This window comes from Myxocyprinus asiaticus, chromosome 25, assembly GCF_019703515.2.
Source record: "Myxocyprinus asiaticus isolate MX2 ecotype Aquarium Trade chromosome 25, UBuf_Myxa_2, whole genome shotgun sequence".
In the NCBI taxonomy this organism is placed as follows: domain Eukaryota; kingdom Metazoa; phylum Chordata; class Actinopteri; order Cypriniformes; family Catostomidae; genus Myxocyprinus; species Myxocyprinus asiaticus.
The window spans coordinates 6,217,659-6,238,661 of NC_059368.1; the positions used below are offsets into that span (position 1 = coordinate 6,217,659).

Sequence of the window (21,003 nt, forward strand, 5' to 3'; positions counted from 1 at the left end):
ACGTTGAGCATTTTGGAAAGTGTCCTCCAAAAGCAATGTGGTATCTGTCATTTTGACTACGGGATGCGCTTTGTCAACCATTTTATCAGCAAGCGTATAGTCCTCATAGGGCATACAAAGTTTCCCATTCATATGTTAAACATTTGCGGTGGGTGCATTGAACAGCATGAGCGCCTATTCAGAATCGCAAACAAAGAGAAGAGCTGAGCAACTTTTTCGCAAATCGTTACCTTCACAGGTCAAAGCCATTTAATGTATTTCCGCAAGAAGAGCTGCCTCGCTTTGCCACTTTTCCAAATTGCGCTGTTCTACGTCCATTGACAACTCCCTTTATATTCTTATTATTTTAATATGTATTTGGCAGCATGTTTGCCTACATTGTAACTGACTACAGATATAAAGTGTATGTGTGTGTTTGTGCAAAGTGTGTGTGCATATATGTGCACATGGATTTATTTACAAGCAAATTCATCCTCTCATTTTCAGTGTTTTGTGTGTATGTTGTTTTGCATTTCATTATCAGTGTTTGGGAAGCTACAGTAGTTTCGTAAACATTTTAAAATATTAGCATACCAAGCTACATACTATTCAAAATTTGAATTAGGCCTAGCTGAACTACAGTTAAGTGACCCTTTTGAAAGGGTACAGTGTGAAAAGCTACCATTGCAAGCCACTAAAAAATAGCTAACTTCATTAAAGCTATTGAATAGGACAATGTCTTTTTAATAATATTATGATCAGATTTTATATTTTATTTAAATGTTTATCTGGCATAAAAACAGTTAGAATCTCAATTAGGGTTGACAGCATCAAAATTAACACTAAATGCAAACGATACATGATTTGTAGGAAGACTTTTGTTTCTATCACCGTGCCAGCATTCAGCGTTTTATAAAAAAAAAAAAAAAAAAAAAAAAAAGTATAATAATTGGGGAAAAGAGTCAGTCCTTGTCTTTTTTTTATTTTTTTTTTTTTTTTTTTTTTATTTAATTTTTTACCTTTTTAGAGTGGAAGTTAAAGTAATTATTTATCATTTAAAGTAAGCCTGGTTGAACTTTAGGTAAGCTGCCCTTTTATAGGGTAAAGTACAAAAAGTTACACTGCAAGCTACTAATAAAAAGTACATTAAAACTTAATTTAAGCTATTTAAGAGTACAATATATTTTTATGAGATTTCGATAAAATTTTAGATTTTATTGAAATAGTTATCTGGAACAAAAACAAGTAGGATCTTAATTAGGTTGCCAGAATCAAACACTGAATACAAGCAATAAGCAAAAAATAAATAATCATAGTGATAAATGGTATATAACAATATATTAATTGCGCTATTAAAAAGATTGATCTAAATTGTGCTATAAACGTCTGGGAACACTATTTAGTGATGAATGTGAATTTGTGAATCATTTATTTGTTTATTATTAATTTAAATTAACTATCTAAACAACTTTGAAATTTCCGAAAAAATTGCATATTTATAGTCAAGCGTTTCATTAATGCAAAAAAAACAAAAACATTTTACTATAAAATCGATTGTTTGAAATCAACTTTGCTACTTTCATGCATAAAAAAAAAAAAAAAAAAAATTGTTAAATTAGTAACGTTGCTTCTTTTAACTAGCTACAGCGTGTATTAACCAGGCACAGATTTCCAGTGACAAGTACTGTAATTTGTCTGTCCACACTGAAAATGAAAATGTTCTGCAGAACAATAACAGCCTATCAGAACATATTTGACACTTAATGAACAGCTTTGTGAAGGAGGACATTCGTCCAGTGATTTTTCACTTTGGTTGAGACTACCCAATAAGTCACTGTAGAAGTTGAAACCAAGCGATCGACAAAATGTTCTGTTGCTTGTTGCGGCTGGTTAGGACAAAAACTCTGATTTAGCTGAAAGAGCTTGGCACTTTATCATGCCATGTTTGGTTAGGAAACACTGTAAAACAACTCGCCAACACTGTTCATTGTGTATTAGGCAGTCTCAGCTTCACTCAATGACTGTCCTGAAATGCCCTCTGCTCTTTTTGGCATACTTGCTGGTTTCGTCACATTCACAATTCATAGCTGCAGTCTAGCATGCAGCTCTCATTGTCCCTATACTTCTGTCTTAGAGTCTTGCCTGTCTCTCTCTATTCAACTGAATACAAAATCTCACTCGCAGATACTCTGGATAGATGCCAGTCGCCCTACAGAAAAACCACAACAGCCAACTCATCAGAAAGTTTAAAAGGAGTCTAGATGACAGAGAAGCTCGCCACTTAGAGAGAGATACAATTGTCCTCATAAACACTGGACCAATGTTGTATTTATGCCACTGCTGCTGATCTTGCCATTTGGATGGAAGAGCTTTCGTTTGGATGTTATTGTTTGGAGATAACAGACTTAGTCAGACGATGCCCATTATTTCTTACTACAGTGCTATGAAAAAGTATTTGCCTGTTATCTGATTTCTTCTGTTTTTGTGTATATCTCTTACTAAATTGTTTCAAAAATTCAAACAAAATCTAACATAAAACAAAGGCAATCTGAGTAAACACAAAATACAGTTTTTAAATGATAATGTTATTTAATGAAGCAAAAAAGTTATCCAATACCAGCTGGGCCTGTATGAGAAAGTATTTGCCCACATAGTTACTAAATCCCCAAATCTATGAAACTGCATTCATAATGGGGTTCAGCTGGACTAGACACACCCAGGCCTGATTACTGCCAGCCCTGTTCAATCAAATCAACACCTAAATAGAACTTTTTCAGCAGCATGAAGTTGGCTAAAAGTTCTCACCCAGTAGCACACTATGCCAAGGTCGAAAGAAATTCCAGAAATGATGAGGAAAAAGGTGATTGAAATACATTGGGCTGGGAAGGGTTACAAAGGCTCTGGGACTCCAAAGAACCACAGTGAGAGCCATTATCTCCAAATTAAGAAAACTTGGCACAGTAGTGAACCTTGCCAGAAGTGGCCGACCTTCCAAAAGTCCTCCAAGAGCACAGAGACGACTCATCCAGGAAGTCACAAAAAAGCCAAGGACAGCATCCAAGGAACTGCAGGCTGCTCTCGCATCAATAAAGGTCACTGTTCATGATTCCACTATCAGAAAGACACTGGCCAAAAATGCCATCCATGAAAGAGTGGCGAGGTGAAAACCATTGCTAATCCAGAAGAACATTAAGTCTCATCTGAATTTTGCCATCATCCTTAAGGCTTTTGGGAGAATGTTCTGAGGGCTGATGAGTCGAAAGTGGAACTGTTTGAAAGACAGGGGTCCCGTTACATCTGGCATAAATCAAACACAGAATTCCACAAAAAGAACATCATACTTACAGTTAAGCATGGTGGTGGTAGTGTGATGGTGTGGGAATGCTTTGCTGCTTCAGGGCCAGGGCGACTTGCAATAATTGAGGGAAACATGAATTCTGCTCTCTACCAGGTAATCCTAAAGGAGAACATCCGGTCATCAGTCCGTGAGTTGAAGCTCAAGCGCAACTGGATTATGCAGCAAGACAAAGATCCAAAGCATTGGAGAAAGTCCACCTCTGAATGTCTCAAAAGAAGCAAAACAAAATTTTTGGAGTGACCTAGTCAAAGACTTGAACCCGATTGAGATGCTGTGGCAGGACCTTAAAGGGGCAGTTCATGCTAGAAAACCCTCCAGTGTGTCTGACCTAAAGCAGTTCTGCAAAGTAAAGTGGGCCAAAATTCCATCACAGCGTTGTGAAAAACTGATCTCCAGTTATCAGAAGCATTTGGTTGCAGTTGTTGCTGCTAAAGGCGGCACAACCAGCTATTAAGTTTAAGGGGGCAGTTAGTTTTTTCACATGGGTGTTATACTGTAGGTGTTGGATAACTTTTTTGCTATATATACACTGCCGTTCAAAAGTTTGGGGTCACTTGACTGAAATGTTTCTCGTGACCTTAAAAATCTTTTGATCTTAATGCATATGCTTAAATGTTTGAAATTAGTTTTGTAGACAAAAATATAATTGTGCCAACATATTAATGTATTTAATTACAAAAAAATAAATAAAAATGGATGAACTGGACCAAATAATAAAGAAAATCAGCCAATAAGTGCCCAGCATATAGATGGGAACTCCTTCAATACTGTTTAAAAAGCATCCCAGGGTGATACCTCAAGAAGATAGTTGAGAAAATGCCAAGTGTACATTTCTGCAAATTCTAGGCGAAGGGTGACTACTTTGAAGATGCTAAAATATAACATTGTTTTAATTTATTTTTGATTTTTTTTATTCACAACAGAATTCCAATAGTTCTATTTCTGTTTTTCCATAGTTCTGATGACTTTACTATTATTCTAAAATGTAAAAAAATAAAAATAAAATATATAATACAATAAAGAATGAGTAAGTGACCCCAAACTTTTGAACGGCTGTGAATATAGACACTGGCGGCCAAAAGTTTGGAATAATGTACAGGTTTTGCTCTTTCGGAAGGAAATTGGTACTTTAATTCACCAAAGTGGCATTCAGCTGATCACAAAGTATAGTCAGGACATTACTGATGTAAAAAAAAAACAGCACCATCATTATTTGAAAAAAAGTAATTTTTTTTATCAAATCTAGACAGGCCTCATTTCTAGCAGCCATCACTCCAACACCTTATCCTTGAGTAATCATGATAAATTGCTAATTTGGTACTAGAAAATCACTTGCCATTATATCAAACACAGCTGAAAGCTATTTGGTTCATTAAATGAAGCTTAACATTGTCTTTGTGTTTGTTTTTGAATTGCCACAGTATGCAATAGACTGGCATGTCTTAAGGTCAATATTAGGTCAAAAATGGCAAAAAAAGAAACAGCTTTCTCTAGAAACTCATCAGTCAATCATTGTTTTGAGGAATGAAGGCTATACAATGCTTGAAATTGCCAAAAAACTGAAGATTTCATACAAAGGTGTACACTACAGTCTTCAAAGACAAAGGACAACTGGCTCTAACAAGGACAGAAAGAGATGTGGAAGGCCCAGATGTACAACTAAACAAGAGGATAAGTACATCAGAGTCTCTAGTTTGAGAAATAGACGCCTCACATGTCCTCAGCTGACAGCTTCATTGAATTCTACCCGCTCAACAGCAGTTTCATGTACAACAATAAAGAGAAGACTCAAGGGTTGCAGGCCTTATGGGAAGAATTGCAAAGAAAAAGCCACTTTTAAAACAGAAAAACAAAAAGAAAAGGTTAGAGTGGGCAAAGAAACAAGAGTGTTATGGATCTTAACCCCATTGAGATTTTGTGGGATCAGCTAGATTATAAGGTGCGTGAGAAGTGCCCGACAAGACAGTCACATCTATGGCAAGTGCTACAGGAAGCGTGGGTGAAATGTCACCTGAGTATCTGGACAAACTGACAGCTAGAATAACAAGGATCTGCAAAGCTGTCATTACTGCACATGGAGGATTTTTTGATGAGAACTCTTTGAAGTAGTTTAAGAAGTTCTGAAATTTTGTTTACATTTTAATAGTAATTTTTCACATTATCAATGTCCTGACTATACATTGTGATCAGTTGAATGCCACTTTGGTGAATAAAAGTACCAATTTTTTTCCTTAAGAGCAAAATCTGTACATTATTCCAAACGTTTGGCCACCAGTGTGTGTGTGTGTGTGTGTTTTACTGTGTGTATATTTTACTGTATATATATATATGAAAGCTGTATTTTCTGTTTACTCAGGCTGCCTTTGTTCTCGTTTGAAGATCTAAAACAATTTAGTATGAAAAATACACAAAAATAGAAGGAATCAGGAAGGGGGCAAATAATTTTTCATAGCACTGTATCTAAATAGGCGTGTCTTAAGTTCTGAAATTCAGTTATTAAAAGTCGACATGAAACATGTTCTCAACCCATTTTGCTTTCATAATCTGATGTATTTCTGATTGAAACACATTATAAAAATCCCACGAGAGGCTGTGCGCTACAGTAATTTTATCACAAGATAGGGGATCGTGTAATGCCTAAAACTCCTTTTCCCATGGTAAAATCACTGTAACGCAAGGACTCAGGTGACTTATTGCTTTTATGAAGCGGCAGCAACTGCAATTTGGCAAAATAAGGGTAACAAATGTTCAATAAACAGTTAAATTTAATAATAAACAAAATAAACCATTCTTACGGCAAGTAAGGGAGTTAATTTTCCTAACTGCTGGAGCTTGCAGCTGCCAAGCAACATATGGCACATCAATATGAAATGTGCATTTACGGTCATTTACAAATTTTTATATTTAGATTCAATATTTGTATTATATAGTAGTGATAGACCAATATATCAGCCAAAATTTGTCCATTTTGCAATTATTAGCATCGGCTGATAACCGTGTTCACTTGGCTGATTACAAGAGCGTTAACTTTCCCTGTCAGTTTCAAAATCGACCAATTAGTTTGTCAATCGATGGTCAACACTTTCTTTTTCAAGTTTATCAAGTAAATTTGATTAATTTTTGCAGAAAATAAGTGCTTGTTTCACTTTAGAAATTTTGTTAACATCTGATTTGCTGTTGTTAAAATGTATTATGTTTATCGGCATTTATATCAGCCATCGGCCATCTTGCTTTCTAAATATCAGTATCGCAACGGCCATTAAAAAACCCATATCGGTCGAACACTACTCTATAGTAATTTCACATCGGCTTCGATCATGCTTCATCCAACATGATTTTAGTCTATTTAAACTATCTGTTTTATCAACAAAAATGTAGACCTTGTTTTATCTTTTACAAATTGGTTTGATCGTGAAAAGTGGCCATTGCATACTAGAATTGAACCAGGTGGTTGAGGGGAGAGGTTCAGCTGTGGTGACATCAGCCGAAGATGAAAGTCTTTTTTATTACATTTAAATGAAAGATTATGAAGACAAAAAAAAAAAAAAATCTCTTTGGAATAATAAACACTGATGAATCATACACAATGAGACCAGGAACATGTATTATAAAAGTAAACTGCGTTAATTGTGATTTCATGTTGACGTCATAAAATGTAATTGCTTCACAAAATCACTTGCTGCTTTTAGGTCGTGTCCTAACTGCTACATTGGGTGAGATCATTTGAAAAACTCATTGTCTCTGTAACCGCTTACCTCTATCCATAGATTGGGCAAATTCACAAAACAATTGTGACACTTTTTTGCATGGTATTTCAGTGCAAAAACCTACGTCTTATTCACTAACCACCTGCAATCTAGTTTAACATTTACATGTAATTTTTTTCATTTAGCAGACACTTTTATCCAAAGCGACTTACAAATGAGGAGTACAATAGAAGTGATTCATCCTAAGGAAAACAGTAGGTAGCAACATGCTGTAATAGTCCACATGTTTCAAAAATTGCTTAATGAAGTACACATAGCGAGGAAGGTGAGAGACAGAGGAAAAATGGAAAGAAGGTTAAGCAGGTGCAATCAGCACTGCATCTTGAGTGTTAAGTCATTGGCACTGACTCCTCCTTTTATGTAAATTAGGTTTATTATAGATTATGCTTCATTCACAAAAAAATTGCTGGCTCAATTTACATTGCGCTATCACCGCCAAATGAAGGCAGGTGGTAAAATACATTTTATTTAAAATTGTAAATTGTTTGTGTACATTTTCTATGGATCATATCAGTAGTAATTCATCAAATAAGCATCAAATGATGAAGAGCATTATAACCTGGCATATATCCAGATGCATGGTGATGCTCAGAATCGATCTGCATCATTCCTTTAGTGAATTAGGCGCTAAACTAGAGCCGACAGCGTGTACAAAAACAGGCTTTTACTGTGTGCAATTCATTCTTAGTGAATTCCACCCTCAGTGTCTAACGCTGTTTCGTAGCTTCTTGTCCATGTACAAATACTTTTCACAGAAAGTGACTTGTAGCACACTAATTGCCAGAATACTTCCCCTGAAGCAACCTTGATTTAAGTGCCTCGCTCAATTGCAAAGTGATTTGTGGTATCAGTTAGTCTCCAGGATCTGGGTCAACCCTGCCTGGGTGTGAACATGCAGACTTTAGAGTTTGCACCCAAATCCTTAACCATTAAGCTGCCATCACCCTTGTGTAAAGTTGCTCTGCCACATTTCCGAAAAGATACAGTTTTGTTTAAATTCAGTTCTCTTGTGAAGAGTGAAAAATGTAGACATATTTCAAAAAAAAAAAACTCTTAGTTTTGTTTACTGGTTAATTAGTATGACAGTATTTTTCAACATACCATGATATTACCATCTGATACAATCACTGCACCATGATACTGCTACCACATTACTTTTTCATAAGGGCAGGTACTGACTCGCTCTGGAAGTTAAGTCATAAAACTCATTTGTATGTGTTGACTGCAAGTTTCATGTTTTCCATGAACTACATCTATCTATATACAGTATTGTAGCTAACGCATCTCCGTTCTTGTCAATTTGTGTTACATATGGACGGTTTTGTAGTGAGGATTATTTCGTAAATCCTTCAGATTACACTATTTGACAGAAAGGCCCTTTTCAATGGCGTAAACTATCATATATCAATTCACAGTGCCATCTCCATCTCAGCGGAAATGCCCTTATTTACGAGTCGGAACATTGTTCCCTTCTCTGAGCTGAAATTTGCGTCTTGCTTTTGCCTGAGCCGAGTGCTATTTTTACAGACTCCGCTCTCGCATTAAGCTCATCTGAGGGCGTGAGAAAGAACATGCCACCTGAAGGATATAATGCACCCCCTAAATGTGCGCGCACGCTTCCCCTCGGCCAAAGAAAAGAGCTATTACCCTCCCCTTTAGTGTTTGTCACGTGGAGCGCGGAGATGGATTGCCCTCAGTAATTCCATTTTCCCCTCCGGATTTTCAATAAGTATGCTTGGTGCCACTTTAATTTATGGCTAGTGTATCTGCAGCAAGCCGTCAGTGTGTATGCATAACAAAACGTGGCTGGCTCAGTGTAGCTTTGACATTGCGCTTTTATTTATTTATATAAGAGTGGCGCGTTTATTTTACAGTAGATGTGCCATTAGGAGTGCAAAAATGAGCGCGGTTTCGTTCGGAGAACAGTGGGAGATCATTAATCCCGTGGGATGTGACAGTCAACTTCTATGTAGGCGCAATTACCTCCTCCACTGGTGAAAAGTCACTTTCAGAGTGTTTTTGCAGGGAGGGTTGAAGTTTATATAGAGTAATGAAGTTCCACAGTGTGCACCTTCATTCATATTTCATGGTGTAATGATTTGGCTGCACGATTTTCTCTTTTAACCTCTGGGGAAAAAATAGATTTGCACCAATCCTTTTCGCTCACATCTGTAGATTTTTTATACAGACTTTGTGTTGGCTTTGAGTCATGACTAGACCTCTCAGAAAAAAAAAGAAAAAAAGTGTTGTTTGAGGTACAAAGCCGTCACTGGGGTGTTACCCTTGTTTTGGGTACATATTTGTACACTTAAGGAGACAATAAGGTCCTTTTTTTGCTAGAGGAACAAAACATATAAATGTACATTTAAAGGTACATAATTGGTCCTTAAGGTACTATTATGAACCCAAAATTTGTTATAAATATAACTAGAGGTTCAAAAAAGGTCCCCTTGAAGGTACCACCCCCATGAAGGCTCTTGTACCTTAAACAGTACTTTATTAAAAGTTATGTCTAGGGTCGATACAGTAACTAAACAAATTATAGCTCAGTATTTTTCAGCCTTTGGATGGTATTGAATATAAATCTCAATAAATATTGAAATATATCTCAATAAATATCTCTATATTTGCTCTTAAATGGTTTAAATTTTGTTTGTTTTTCATACGGAGGAATAATAATTTCATACAAACAGCCATTATTGTCAATAAGATTAACATTTTTTTATACAAGAAGTAAAATAGAGTAAAAATACAAGTTAAAATAATAGTTTCCACACTGTTTTTCACTAAATAAACATAAGAAACAATAGTATTTAATCATTTTAATTTATATGCACCAATACAACAATAATAAACAGCAATGTTTACCTGAATATGTTTTTACTAAAACATTTTGTTACATTTAAAATGCCACGTAGAGTCTTCCGTAATCTTTTTGGAGTTGTGCTGTCAGTCGATTAAAATATTTAATCACAATTAATTGCATGACTTTTTCGCAGATTTGAAAAGTACTGAAATTTGACTCTGTTTACTCCTATTCTGTCAAAATGCATTTATTTCCTTTTTAGTAAAATAAAATAACAAAACAAAAAACATGTAACATTAATGCTTTATTAGAGATACAGAGCCTTCTACAGTATAAAGATAGAAATGTACTAAAATAGCAACTTTCAATTCAAGTAACATTAAACGTTTAAAAGTGTTAGTGGGAAGTTGACTAATTGGAAGAACTAGTCCCCATAGGTTGTGTTCGTGGCAATTTGCAATTAATCTCTTAAAATCCCAGGCTCCACAATATTAATTAATATTAATCCACTTTGGATATGAGTGCCGCACTGAACTCCACATAAAAAAAAAAGTGCCGCAGACTTGTTCTGATTTGAGCGGCGACACTTGCATGTAGTGATAAAGTACTTTATCCGAAATGTCCTGTAATCATTAGCTGACGGTCCATAATTATATTCCGCAGAGGCTGCAAAGTACCTCATTTTTGTCACAAGTCCCATCTGTGTTTGTTTTTGTAAGAGGCCCTTTCTCCATCACTTGATCATTGACATGGAATGACTGTTGTGTGTTTGTTTGTGGTGGGTACAGTATGTTAGTGAAATTGACTCCGGGCAGATTCTGCCCTATTCCAACCAGTGTTCAGAACTCACACAGAGCTGCCAAATTCGGGAAATGCGTTAATCACGATTAAGAAAAATGAATGCGGTAAACATTTTAAATTAATCGCATGCATTAACACAATAATTTTGACAGCTCTAGTAATAATGCAGACAAATAGTTAAATCAACTTTGAATAATTTTGAATAAAAAGGATCCAATTTGAATCAAAACTGACAGTTTGAACTGATTCACCGCAATGAATCAAACCAACTCTTCTCACCATTTTTCTTTCTGAAGTTAATTCAAAGACACTATTAATAAATCTCTGTCTTATCCCTGTCATACTCACAATTTGTGAAACAAGAAAGGTTTGTGCAACTAGCCTAGTGACATACTCTTTAGAAAACGTATTTTGAAGCACATTAAAACAGCCACAATATTCTCAATGTTGTTTAATTTGATATCACCAATGAAGTCAATGCAAATATATTTTAAATAATCGCTATAAATAATATAATATTTTATTATATTTACATGTTTGATCACACTTTGCTGACTACGGATAAAGAAAATCAATTCCAGTTCATATATTTGTATTTTATTTTGGATTTTAAGTGTGTATTGGATGTTAAAGTCAACATTGGCTAGCAGTATTCTGGACGTCCTCTGCTAATTTGTAATCTGCGTTTGCACACACTTGCAGTATGCGCCCTCTGCCCATGGAATAATGCCACTTAAAGTGAGAAAAATAATAGATACTCATTTTTGTAAACACTTTCTCTGCTCTATCTCTCACGGACATGCTCTTTCTCTCGCCTGCTTTGCTCTCTCTCTCCATCTTCCAAAAAAAAAAAAGAAAAAGCAGCACAATCAGTAGCTCCATAAATGTGCACCTCTCTCCAATGCCAGAGTGATTTCCATAATAAAAGTGCACAGACAAAGCAAATTGCTGCTACAGCCAGTTCAGATTGCACTAATTCACCTGGTTGATGAACATGCTTTTTTGTTTTATTCCTTTGTCTCTCTTTATTTTCTTATTTTTCCTTCTCTCCTCCTCTATCACCTCCATAACTTAACCCAGCATTACATCCCATTCTATTATCTTAAAACCTATCGCCACAGCAATTAGAGAGGACAAAAATAACAAACTCTGGCTTTTCTTTGCTTTCCAGGAGGGAGTAACGGTCTTAATCTTTTCAGCTGTAGTTCCAGGGGCATAATTGCACATTGTCCTCTTAAGGTGTCCTTCTACCCCCTTCAAGTACTCACTCAGTGGAGACTAATTATACCCAACGCACTCCTATGTTCATGAACAGGGGCACGGTGACAGTGCAAATGACAGCCGGGTCTCTGTTTAGGTTTGGTGGGGGGTCATTCTCAAAGATCCAGTCATGGAACACCTCCTCACACCCGGAACAATGGCTGCTGGCTTCCTGTGGCAGAACTAACGTCCCCATCCCTCTCTTCTCTTTTTCTTCTTTAATGTAACCATCTTCCGCATGTGTTCACCCTGACTGTCAGTCTGTATGTGGCTCATATTACCCAGTTTTATCTTTCTGTCAGTGTTTTGTGAGACTGCCATAGTTGGTCGTCTTATCTAGGAGGATTGGTTCAACAGGTTATCTGTGATGTTAAGCCAAAAGTCATTGTTTGCCAAAAGTAACCCAAGTATGGTTCAAAATTATGCTTAGTTATATTAGATATGCTTTCACCTAGTCAAAGAAGACTGCAGAGTGCTCACAGTTATGGAAAACCTGAAAATTGTGATTTCCAGGACTGGAGAATTCATGCAATTTAATCTTAAATGTTAAAATGTCATGGGAATTCATGTCTTGAATGTTCAATTTCCTAGTTATGCTCGGCTCGAAATTATTTAATCAGCTTGATATCATTTTTCTAAAAGTGCAATAAAAAAATCATTACTCATTAAAAAAATCACACTTTGAGCGACTGGAAAATGCATTGGAAAATCTTGGAAATGCATTGGTCTGAAATTAAGTGTGGGAACCCTCAAACATTTTAAAGAATTTTTTTTTTTTTTTTTTTTACCTAAATAGAAATAAACATTCTGTCCTCATTTAGCCTCCCTTAATTTTGTGCCAAATCCATACTCTTTTCTCTCTTTCATGAAACAATGTCAGAGTTTCAGGTTTTTTTTTAATATACAATCAAAGTGCATGGTGATATTTACTGCTCCAAAAACAGTAAATATGTGTGAGGAACAGACAAAAATGTAAGTCATTATTTGCTGACAGCACTCAAATCTCACTCATCATCTCACTCATCACTCTCACAATTTTTGGTCATGACACGCAAGAACATAGGATGTTAGGAGTCAGTGACATTGAATCTTTTGCAGCGTCTAAAGGTGCTTTTTCATAATTGAATGCATGCTTGAATGAAATTTGTGAGCTCCAGCAGAGAATAAACTGTGAATTAAATTAACTGAGAATAAATTTCAGTTTCCAACACAGAGCTATCGCATGGCTTCAGAACACAACACATATGTATAGGGCACAAATCTTATGGGCTACTTTTAGGCAAAGACTATTAGCACTATGTTTAAATAGGAATAAAAAGCATCTTCTTTGCACTAAGTGCAAATAGTGTTAGATGCCATTTACACCCCGATGCAAATAGTGGCAGGTACTATTTGCAACCCATACAAACATACAGTATAGGGACATCAGTGGAACGTGTTTATTTTTAGTTCTACAGACACTCTACACCAACCCTACCCCTAAACTTAACCCTCAGTGCTGGTCCTCCCTATAGGCAAACTAAGCAAGTTGCTTAGTGCCCCTGATCCGCCAGGGGGCCCCTATACTGTCAAAGACATTTTAAGTTGTGTTATGAACATTCTGATGGGGGCCCTCACACAAATCAGCCCCCAAAAGGTTAAAGGACAGGCACTGTTAACCCAAACCTTACCTTACAAATATTACTCATGGCTTTACTACAGTAACCATAGTATCATCATGGTATTTTGTGGTTAAATCATAGTAACAACAAAATTAAACATGGTTACTATATTATCACCATATTACTGTAGTAACATCATGGTTAATTGCATTGAAACTATGGCTTCCACCAAAAATATGGGTACTAAAATATTACTATAGTAAAACCGTGGTTAATTTTACCTAGTCTAAACTTTTCTCTCAACTCGCGACTTTCACTGTGATCAAATCACATTTTTGTTGATTATAATAAGTAGCATTAAAGGATATACTGAGTGGAGACAGGAAACAGGATGGGAAAAAGTGGGACAAAAGGTGGAATCAAATGAGAAACATCCACACCATCGTTACACCCCTCGCCTCTGCAGTGACATAAGGGGGTATAGTTTGTCTTCAATTTGTATGTTTCCACCAGAGAATTGGAGTGCAAATCGCCGCGATGTGTGGCAGGTGCTATTTATTTTCTTTGTATGAGAAACCGAAGCTCGGACATCCTGCCATTTTATGGGGTTGTAATGACATGAGGGTGAGAAAATGATGGCAACAATTTCATTTTGGGATCAACTATCCCTATAGAAGATTTTGCCTCTAAAAATTTTTAACACAACATTTCTGTACAAAGTAGATTGTTAATTGAAGCAAAAGAGAAAAATAAAAATACGTTCATTTAGTTTATTGCTGCCCAAAGGCTCAGTTGGAGTTACTCAATTCGACTGAGTCCTGTTTGGCTCTTATATCCTTTGAACTCTTGTTTCTATGTTTGAGGCAAAATCCGGAAGGCTTTTAATATATGAACGTGGACTTGGTAAACAATCTACCGAAAAACTGTTAAAGAGATACCTAAGAGTAATAACACTATAACTAACTACCTTTATTTCCAATATCATTATTACATAAGTCATTAGTATTTTTATAGTCTTTTTGGGCACTAAGTCATAATGTGCACTTCATCCATTTCTAGACTAAGAGGCCAATTTGGCAGGAAAATTCTGGTGGGGGGGTGGCGATGTTGGAGGGGTCGAGGAGGCCGATTGCACCACCTTTAGTGAGCCACTGGCACCCCCCTTTACATGGCGCCCCTATGCATTGCATACCTTGCATATATGGTTTTTGCACCTCTGTTTACATGCATATTGTTTACATCTTGTGGCCATACTTTTGAAAAAGTGAGTATTTTAACACTTATGGATTGGCCCCCATTAACTTCCATTGTCAGTGACTCACTGGAACCCAGATGCTTTTTTTTAAAGAAATGGAGGGACGAGTCTAAATTAGTTTTTGTGGTAATCAGCATTATGCCACAAATGCTGTCGACTGAGCTTAATTTCTATTGAACCCAGAATATTATTTAAGTTCAACTCACTGTGATCTGATCGCACCAGTTTAGGTCAGTTTCACACATAAAGCTTCAGAAGACTTAGAAAATAGCACTTTTATGATGCTGCTTTTGAATTTTTATTTGTCATTTTGGAGCTTGACTGCCCTAGACCTCTTTCACTTTTATTCTAAGAGAGGCCAGGATATTCTTCACAATTTCTCCTTTTTGGGTTTGGCACAACATTAGGGTGAGCAAATAAAGAACTATCCCTTTAAAGCATTGGCTAATCTTTAGTGTTAGATAAAATGACCACCAGTTCAATCAATAAATCATCTTGAATGTATTTGTCTGAAATGACAGTTTAGTTTAAAACCTGCTGGTGGCTTATCACAGTATTGTATATCCATTAGACTGTTACTGGGCCGAGCAAAATATCTAGAATCAACTCATCAACTCTCCTAATGGCCTGTCTGTTACAGTATATCGGCTTTCCGTCTGGTACCTTTGCAGTTATCTGGTGACTGTACACATCAGCGTGCTATCTTGAACCGACACTAAAACACAATCAACGGCTGTGTGGCTATTAATTTCGCTCTGCCTGCCCTTGACCTTCAAGGATTATTGTTTCACTTCGAGCATAAAACCCCTGATGGTGCCCATTATTCACATTTCCAGCCTCCTGGGAATGGTCACATTTGAAGTGATCAGTGCAATTGAATCTGAATGATATCAGCATGCAGGTAACCCTGGTCTATACTGTAAGTCGCACAGTAGAACATGTGCAGATAAAGACTTTGTCAGTGCGTTTTGTATTCCGAGGTCGTGTGCCGTGAATGTGCTCTGGGTGGTGTACAGATCTTATTGATGTAATGGAAGAGTTTCATCTAAGTCAGTTTACTGGCAGATTTCTCCATGTGGACAAGACAGGTTGTGTTCCCCTCACATGTTCTTCACCCTCTGTCATTCTTTCTACACATTTGTATGCCACCTGTGCCTCCCTGTTCACAAAGCATGCTATGGTTGTGCATCATAAACATTTTTATTCAAATAGTTTCGTTTCAGATGCAAGAAACAATGTATTGAAAACTTTGGGTGGCCTCAACTTTTGGTCATGACCTCTCTGTATTTGTGTGGGTGTATGTGTGTCGCTAGGTCGTCTAGAGAGACGTGGGGTGGAGAGAAGTTGGAACTCAAGATGACCAACATCGGTGCAGATGTGTTGGAGCTGCTGTTGGAGTTTGTCTACACCGGCTCGCTGGTCATCCACTCGGCCAATGCCAAAACTCTGCTAGAGGCAGCCAACAAGTTTCAGTTCAACACTTTCTGCAAAGTCTGCGTGTCTTTCTTAGGTAAGCAACTCGCTGCACAACTCACTATAATTGAAATTCAATTATATATTTTTAAATGTGAATATACTGTATAGTTGTAAATCTGAATGTAGAGTTGTAAATCCTGTTTATATAGTTGTAAATCCTATATATATCATTGTAAATCCGAATTAAGTTGTAAATCCTGAATTTATAGTTGTAAATCTGAATATAGTTATAAATCCTGAATATTTACACTGGCGGCCAAAAGTTTGGAATAATGTACAGATTTTGCTGTTTTGGAAGGAAATTGGTACTTTAATTCACCAAAGTGGCATTCAGCTGATCACAAAGTATAGTCAGGACATTACTGATGTAAAAAACAGCACCATCACTATTTGAAAAAAGTCATTTTTGATCAAATCTAGACAGGCCCCATTTCCAGCAGCCATCACTCCAACACCTTATCCTTGAGTAATCATGCTAAATTGCTAATTTGGTACTAGAAAATCACTTGCCATTATATCAAACACAGTTGAAAGCTATTTGGTTCGTTAAATGAAGCTTAACATTCAATGAAGTCTTTGTCTTTGTGTTTGTTTTTGAGTTGCCACAGTATGCAATAGACTGGCATGTCTTAAGGTCAATATTAGGTCAAAAATAGCAAAAAAGAAACAGCTTTCTCTAGAAACTCATCAGTCAATCATTGTTTTGAGGAATGAAGGCTATACAATGCTTGAAATTGCCAAAAAACTGAAGATTTCATACAAAGGTGTACACTACAGTCTTCAAAGACAAAGGACAACTGGCTCTAACAAGGACAGAAAGAGATGTGGAAGACCAGATGTACAACTAAACAAGAGGATAAGTACATCAGAGTCTCTAGTTTGAGAAATAGATGCCTCGTATGTCTTCATCTGACAGCTTCATTGAATTCTACCCGCTCAACAGCAGTTTCAGTTTCATGAATATATAGTTGTAAGTCCAAATATATAGCTGTAAACCTAAATTTGTATTTGTAAAACTGAATTTATAATTTTATCTTTTTATGCAATTTGACTCAGCACATCAAAGTGACAAACATACCATGCATTCAATCAGACATTTTGATGCCAAAAATAGCTGGTATAAACGTATTTATACAGCAGTCATAATTGCTGGAAACAGTGTATCACATTTGCATGCCCAGTGGGCCAAAGACATGCCAGAGCAGCAGTGTAAAGACATTACCTAAACATTACCCAATCTTAATCTGCTTTCCTGTGCTGTGGTGGAAAGTTTTTAGGAGGAAGCATCATTCTAGAATCGCTTCACTCTCACTTATGTCATGGTCAAATGTTTACTCTGTGTTCACTTGAATTTCCAGTGCTGACCCACCGTAGACTTGCTGTAGCCCAGCAGATGTACACTCTCTAAATGACAGAAATCTTGAGAGGTAGATTTACGTTACGCCACTGCTCACCGTATTTCCAGGTTCCCGCACGTCTATCGGATGAAGTCACGCACAAGCTGTATGTTTGTCTCTTTCAGCCAGGTGATGTATTCTTTTATTTGTAAAAAGGTCAGAGAACAATTGCATTAAAATGTCAAAGCCAGTGTCACAATCTCCGATAACATCCAGTGCTGATTATTCCGATCAATACCAGCTCAGGAGCATGTAGAGAAGGCATGTAGGTCCCTAGTGTAGCCAGTAGAATGGAGAAAGATTTTGCAGTTCTGTGACGAGGAGGGCGGCGTGGCCGGGCCATGATGGAGCTTTAGTATAAAAGACGGGCAAGGAGGAGGCAGGAACCGGCAGAACAGTCAGCGTAAACTTTAATGAGAAACTCAACTTAAACAAACGTAAGCAAACACAGACACATATGCAACGCGGCCGCGTGCGTCTCTCTCCCGAACCGGCGTTTCCGGCTGCCCTTTATCTCGCTCTCCCGCTGATCAGCTGATTCAGGGCCAGCCGTGCTCCATCACGGCCCGGCCACGCCCTCCTCCTCGTCACAAGTTCGTACTGTAATTGAGTGAAATAATCGTAGGCCACGCATTTATATAGTGTCAAATGTACAGCTCAGCATAAATGGTTCAGGAAATTGATTAACTTATCAAAAGGTTTCTATAGTCTTTGATTTACCTATGAAGAATTGCAGTCAAATAGAAGACAGACTTTTGGTTTAAAAGGTCAGTTGATGGGGCACAGGGATTTCCGGGACCACATATTACCAGACTGCAGGAGTGAAGAAATCATTATGACTCTTCTAGAAATCTTTTTGAAGTTCACCCCACTCACTTTTGGGAAATAATAATATTAATACTTTAAATGTTTTTTTTTTTTTTCCTACTTGGCGGTAGTACCAAGAAGAAAAAAACAATTGTAGTCAGCCAATTAAAATGACCATTTTAAACCACAGTTGAAAATCCTGTCATAATTTGCTCACCGTCATGTTCAAAGTCTTCTGAAGATAAACAACTCGAAGATTATTTCTTAACATTCATAAGAGAAACTTGTTTACTGTGGCTCGCGTGTTCATGTGAGAACTTGCACGGTTAAGTACTAAAAACAACTTAAGTTCTCACGGATGTCAAGGTTTTCACTGAAAACGAATTAAAATTTAGTTTTTTGATTGTATGCATTCAGAATACTCTATGACGCATGAGTTACTACTTTTATGATACATTTGGGAACTTTGTTAACTTTTTTAACTGCCGTTGTATTGAATCTCCTTTTCAAACAGGTTTTCTGACTCAGCATTTTTCTCTTGTTTTCCAGTAAAAATAATTTAAAACATTCTTAAAACAAGATAAAGTTACTTGAAGCAAAATAAAATGAAATTAATGTCTTGTTTTCAAAGCAAAAAAAAAAAAAAAATAGTGAGGTTTATACTTTGGGTTCATTACGAGTTAAGCTCAATCGACAGTATTTGTGGCATAATGTTGATTACCACAAAAATGTATTCTGACACGTCCCTCCTTTTCTTTAAAAAAGCAAAAATCTGGGTTACAGTGAGGCACTGTATGGAAGTGAATGGGGCCAATCCATAAATGTTAAATACTCACTGTTTCAAAAGCATAGCCACAAGACATAAAGGATATGTGTTTAAAAAGGATTTTAGTGTGATAAAATCATTTATTAACCTTTTTCTGTGTAAAGTTATTGCCAATTTTACAATTTCATTACCATGACGATGTAATGTCAACAAAGCCTAAAAATGACAATTTAAACAACTTTACAGCCCAAATACACACATTTAAACAGAATAATTAATGTAAATGCTTTTATAAAATTATTAGCTTCACATTTCTGCATTTAAACCCTCCAAAAATCGTTCCCATTCACTTCCATTGTAAATGCCTCACTGGAACCTCGATTTATTGCTTTTTTTTTTTTTTTTTTTAAAGAAAAGGAGGGACGAATCGAAATTAATTTGAGTGGTAATCAACATTATGCCACAAATGCTGTCCATTGAGCTTAACTTGTATTGAACCAAGACCAATTCTTTAAGAAAAAAGCTATGTGCCAGTGGGGTAAGAAAAATATACTTTTTTCCCCATTGAAATTAAGTTTTATTTCACTTATTTTTCTTGTTAACATTTTTTATAATAAACCTCACTAAAATCTGTTATATTTGTATGAAATCAAGACAAAATATCCTATGTCATTTCGCTTTTCTATTGAATTTGTCTTTAAAGAATGCTAAGTTTTTTTGTTTTTACTGGAAAACTAGACAAAAAATACTGATTAAAGGAATATTCTGGGTTCAATAAGTTAAATGCAATCAACCGTATTTGTGGCATAATGTTGATTAATACAAAAAATGATTTTGACACACCTTTTCTTTAAAAAAAAGAGTTTCAGAAATTCAGGTTACAGTGAGGCACTTACAATGGAAATGAAAGGGGCCAATTTTTGGAGGGTGTAAAGGCAAAAATGTGAAGCGTATAATTTTTAAAAGCACTTAATACTTCTGTTAAAACTTGTGTATTATTTGAGCTGTAACATTGTTTAAATCATGGTTTTTACACTTGTTTTAGGGTTTTATGGTTTCTGGTGTTACATCGTCTTGGCAACAAAGTTGTAAAACTTGAGATAACTTTACACAAAAAAGGTTTTTAAGTGTTTCTATCACACTAAAATAAAGTTAACACGCATATTGTTTACATCTTGTGGCCATACTTTTAAAACAGTGAGGGGCAGATTCACTAAAAATGAATTGCGGCCGGTAATAGCAGCATTTTTTTGCATGTGCTCTCTGAGCTGGTTTAGCGGCCATATATATTTTACCGCCTACTTTAATTTGGCAGTAATAGCGCAATCTAAATTGTGCTAGTCAACTTTTATAAAAGAAGCTGCAATCTACAATGAGCTTGATTAGCATAGAAAGGAGGTGTGTTTGCACGGAAAGGAATGACAATGACTTCATTTAAATACTCAAGACACGGCACAATTTCAGTGCTGATTGCACCTGCTAAAATAGTTTGTGGGTGGATAGTGTATAAGATGCAGGTTTTTGTGCTGATATACAACGCGCAATAGTACCGCAGCTGTTTAGTGAACCTACCCTTGAGTATGTTTACATTTATGGATTGGCCACATTCACTTCCATTGTTAAGTGCCTCACTGTAACCCAGATTTTCACTCTTTTTTTTTTTTTTTTAAGTTAATTATTTCTTTCTTTTTAATTAATGGCAAATACATTTTTGTGGAAATCAGCATTAT

General features: G+C 36.3%; 1 protein-coding gene across 2 annotated transcripts in view; it reads left to right on the top strand.

Moving 5' to 3' along the window:
* The window catches only part of LOC127415642 (kelch-like protein 29), a 378,370-nt gene that overhangs the window by 260,198 nt on the left and 97,169 nt on the right, over positions 1-21,003 (top strand). For both annotated transcript variants that reach the window (XM_051654419.1, XM_051654420.1), the window contains exon 7: positions 16,141-16,337. In XM_051654419.1, the coding sequence (XP_051510379.1) occupies positions 16,141-16,337 (197 nt within the window). The remainder of the gene's footprint in view (positions 1-16,140; positions 16,338-21,003) is intronic.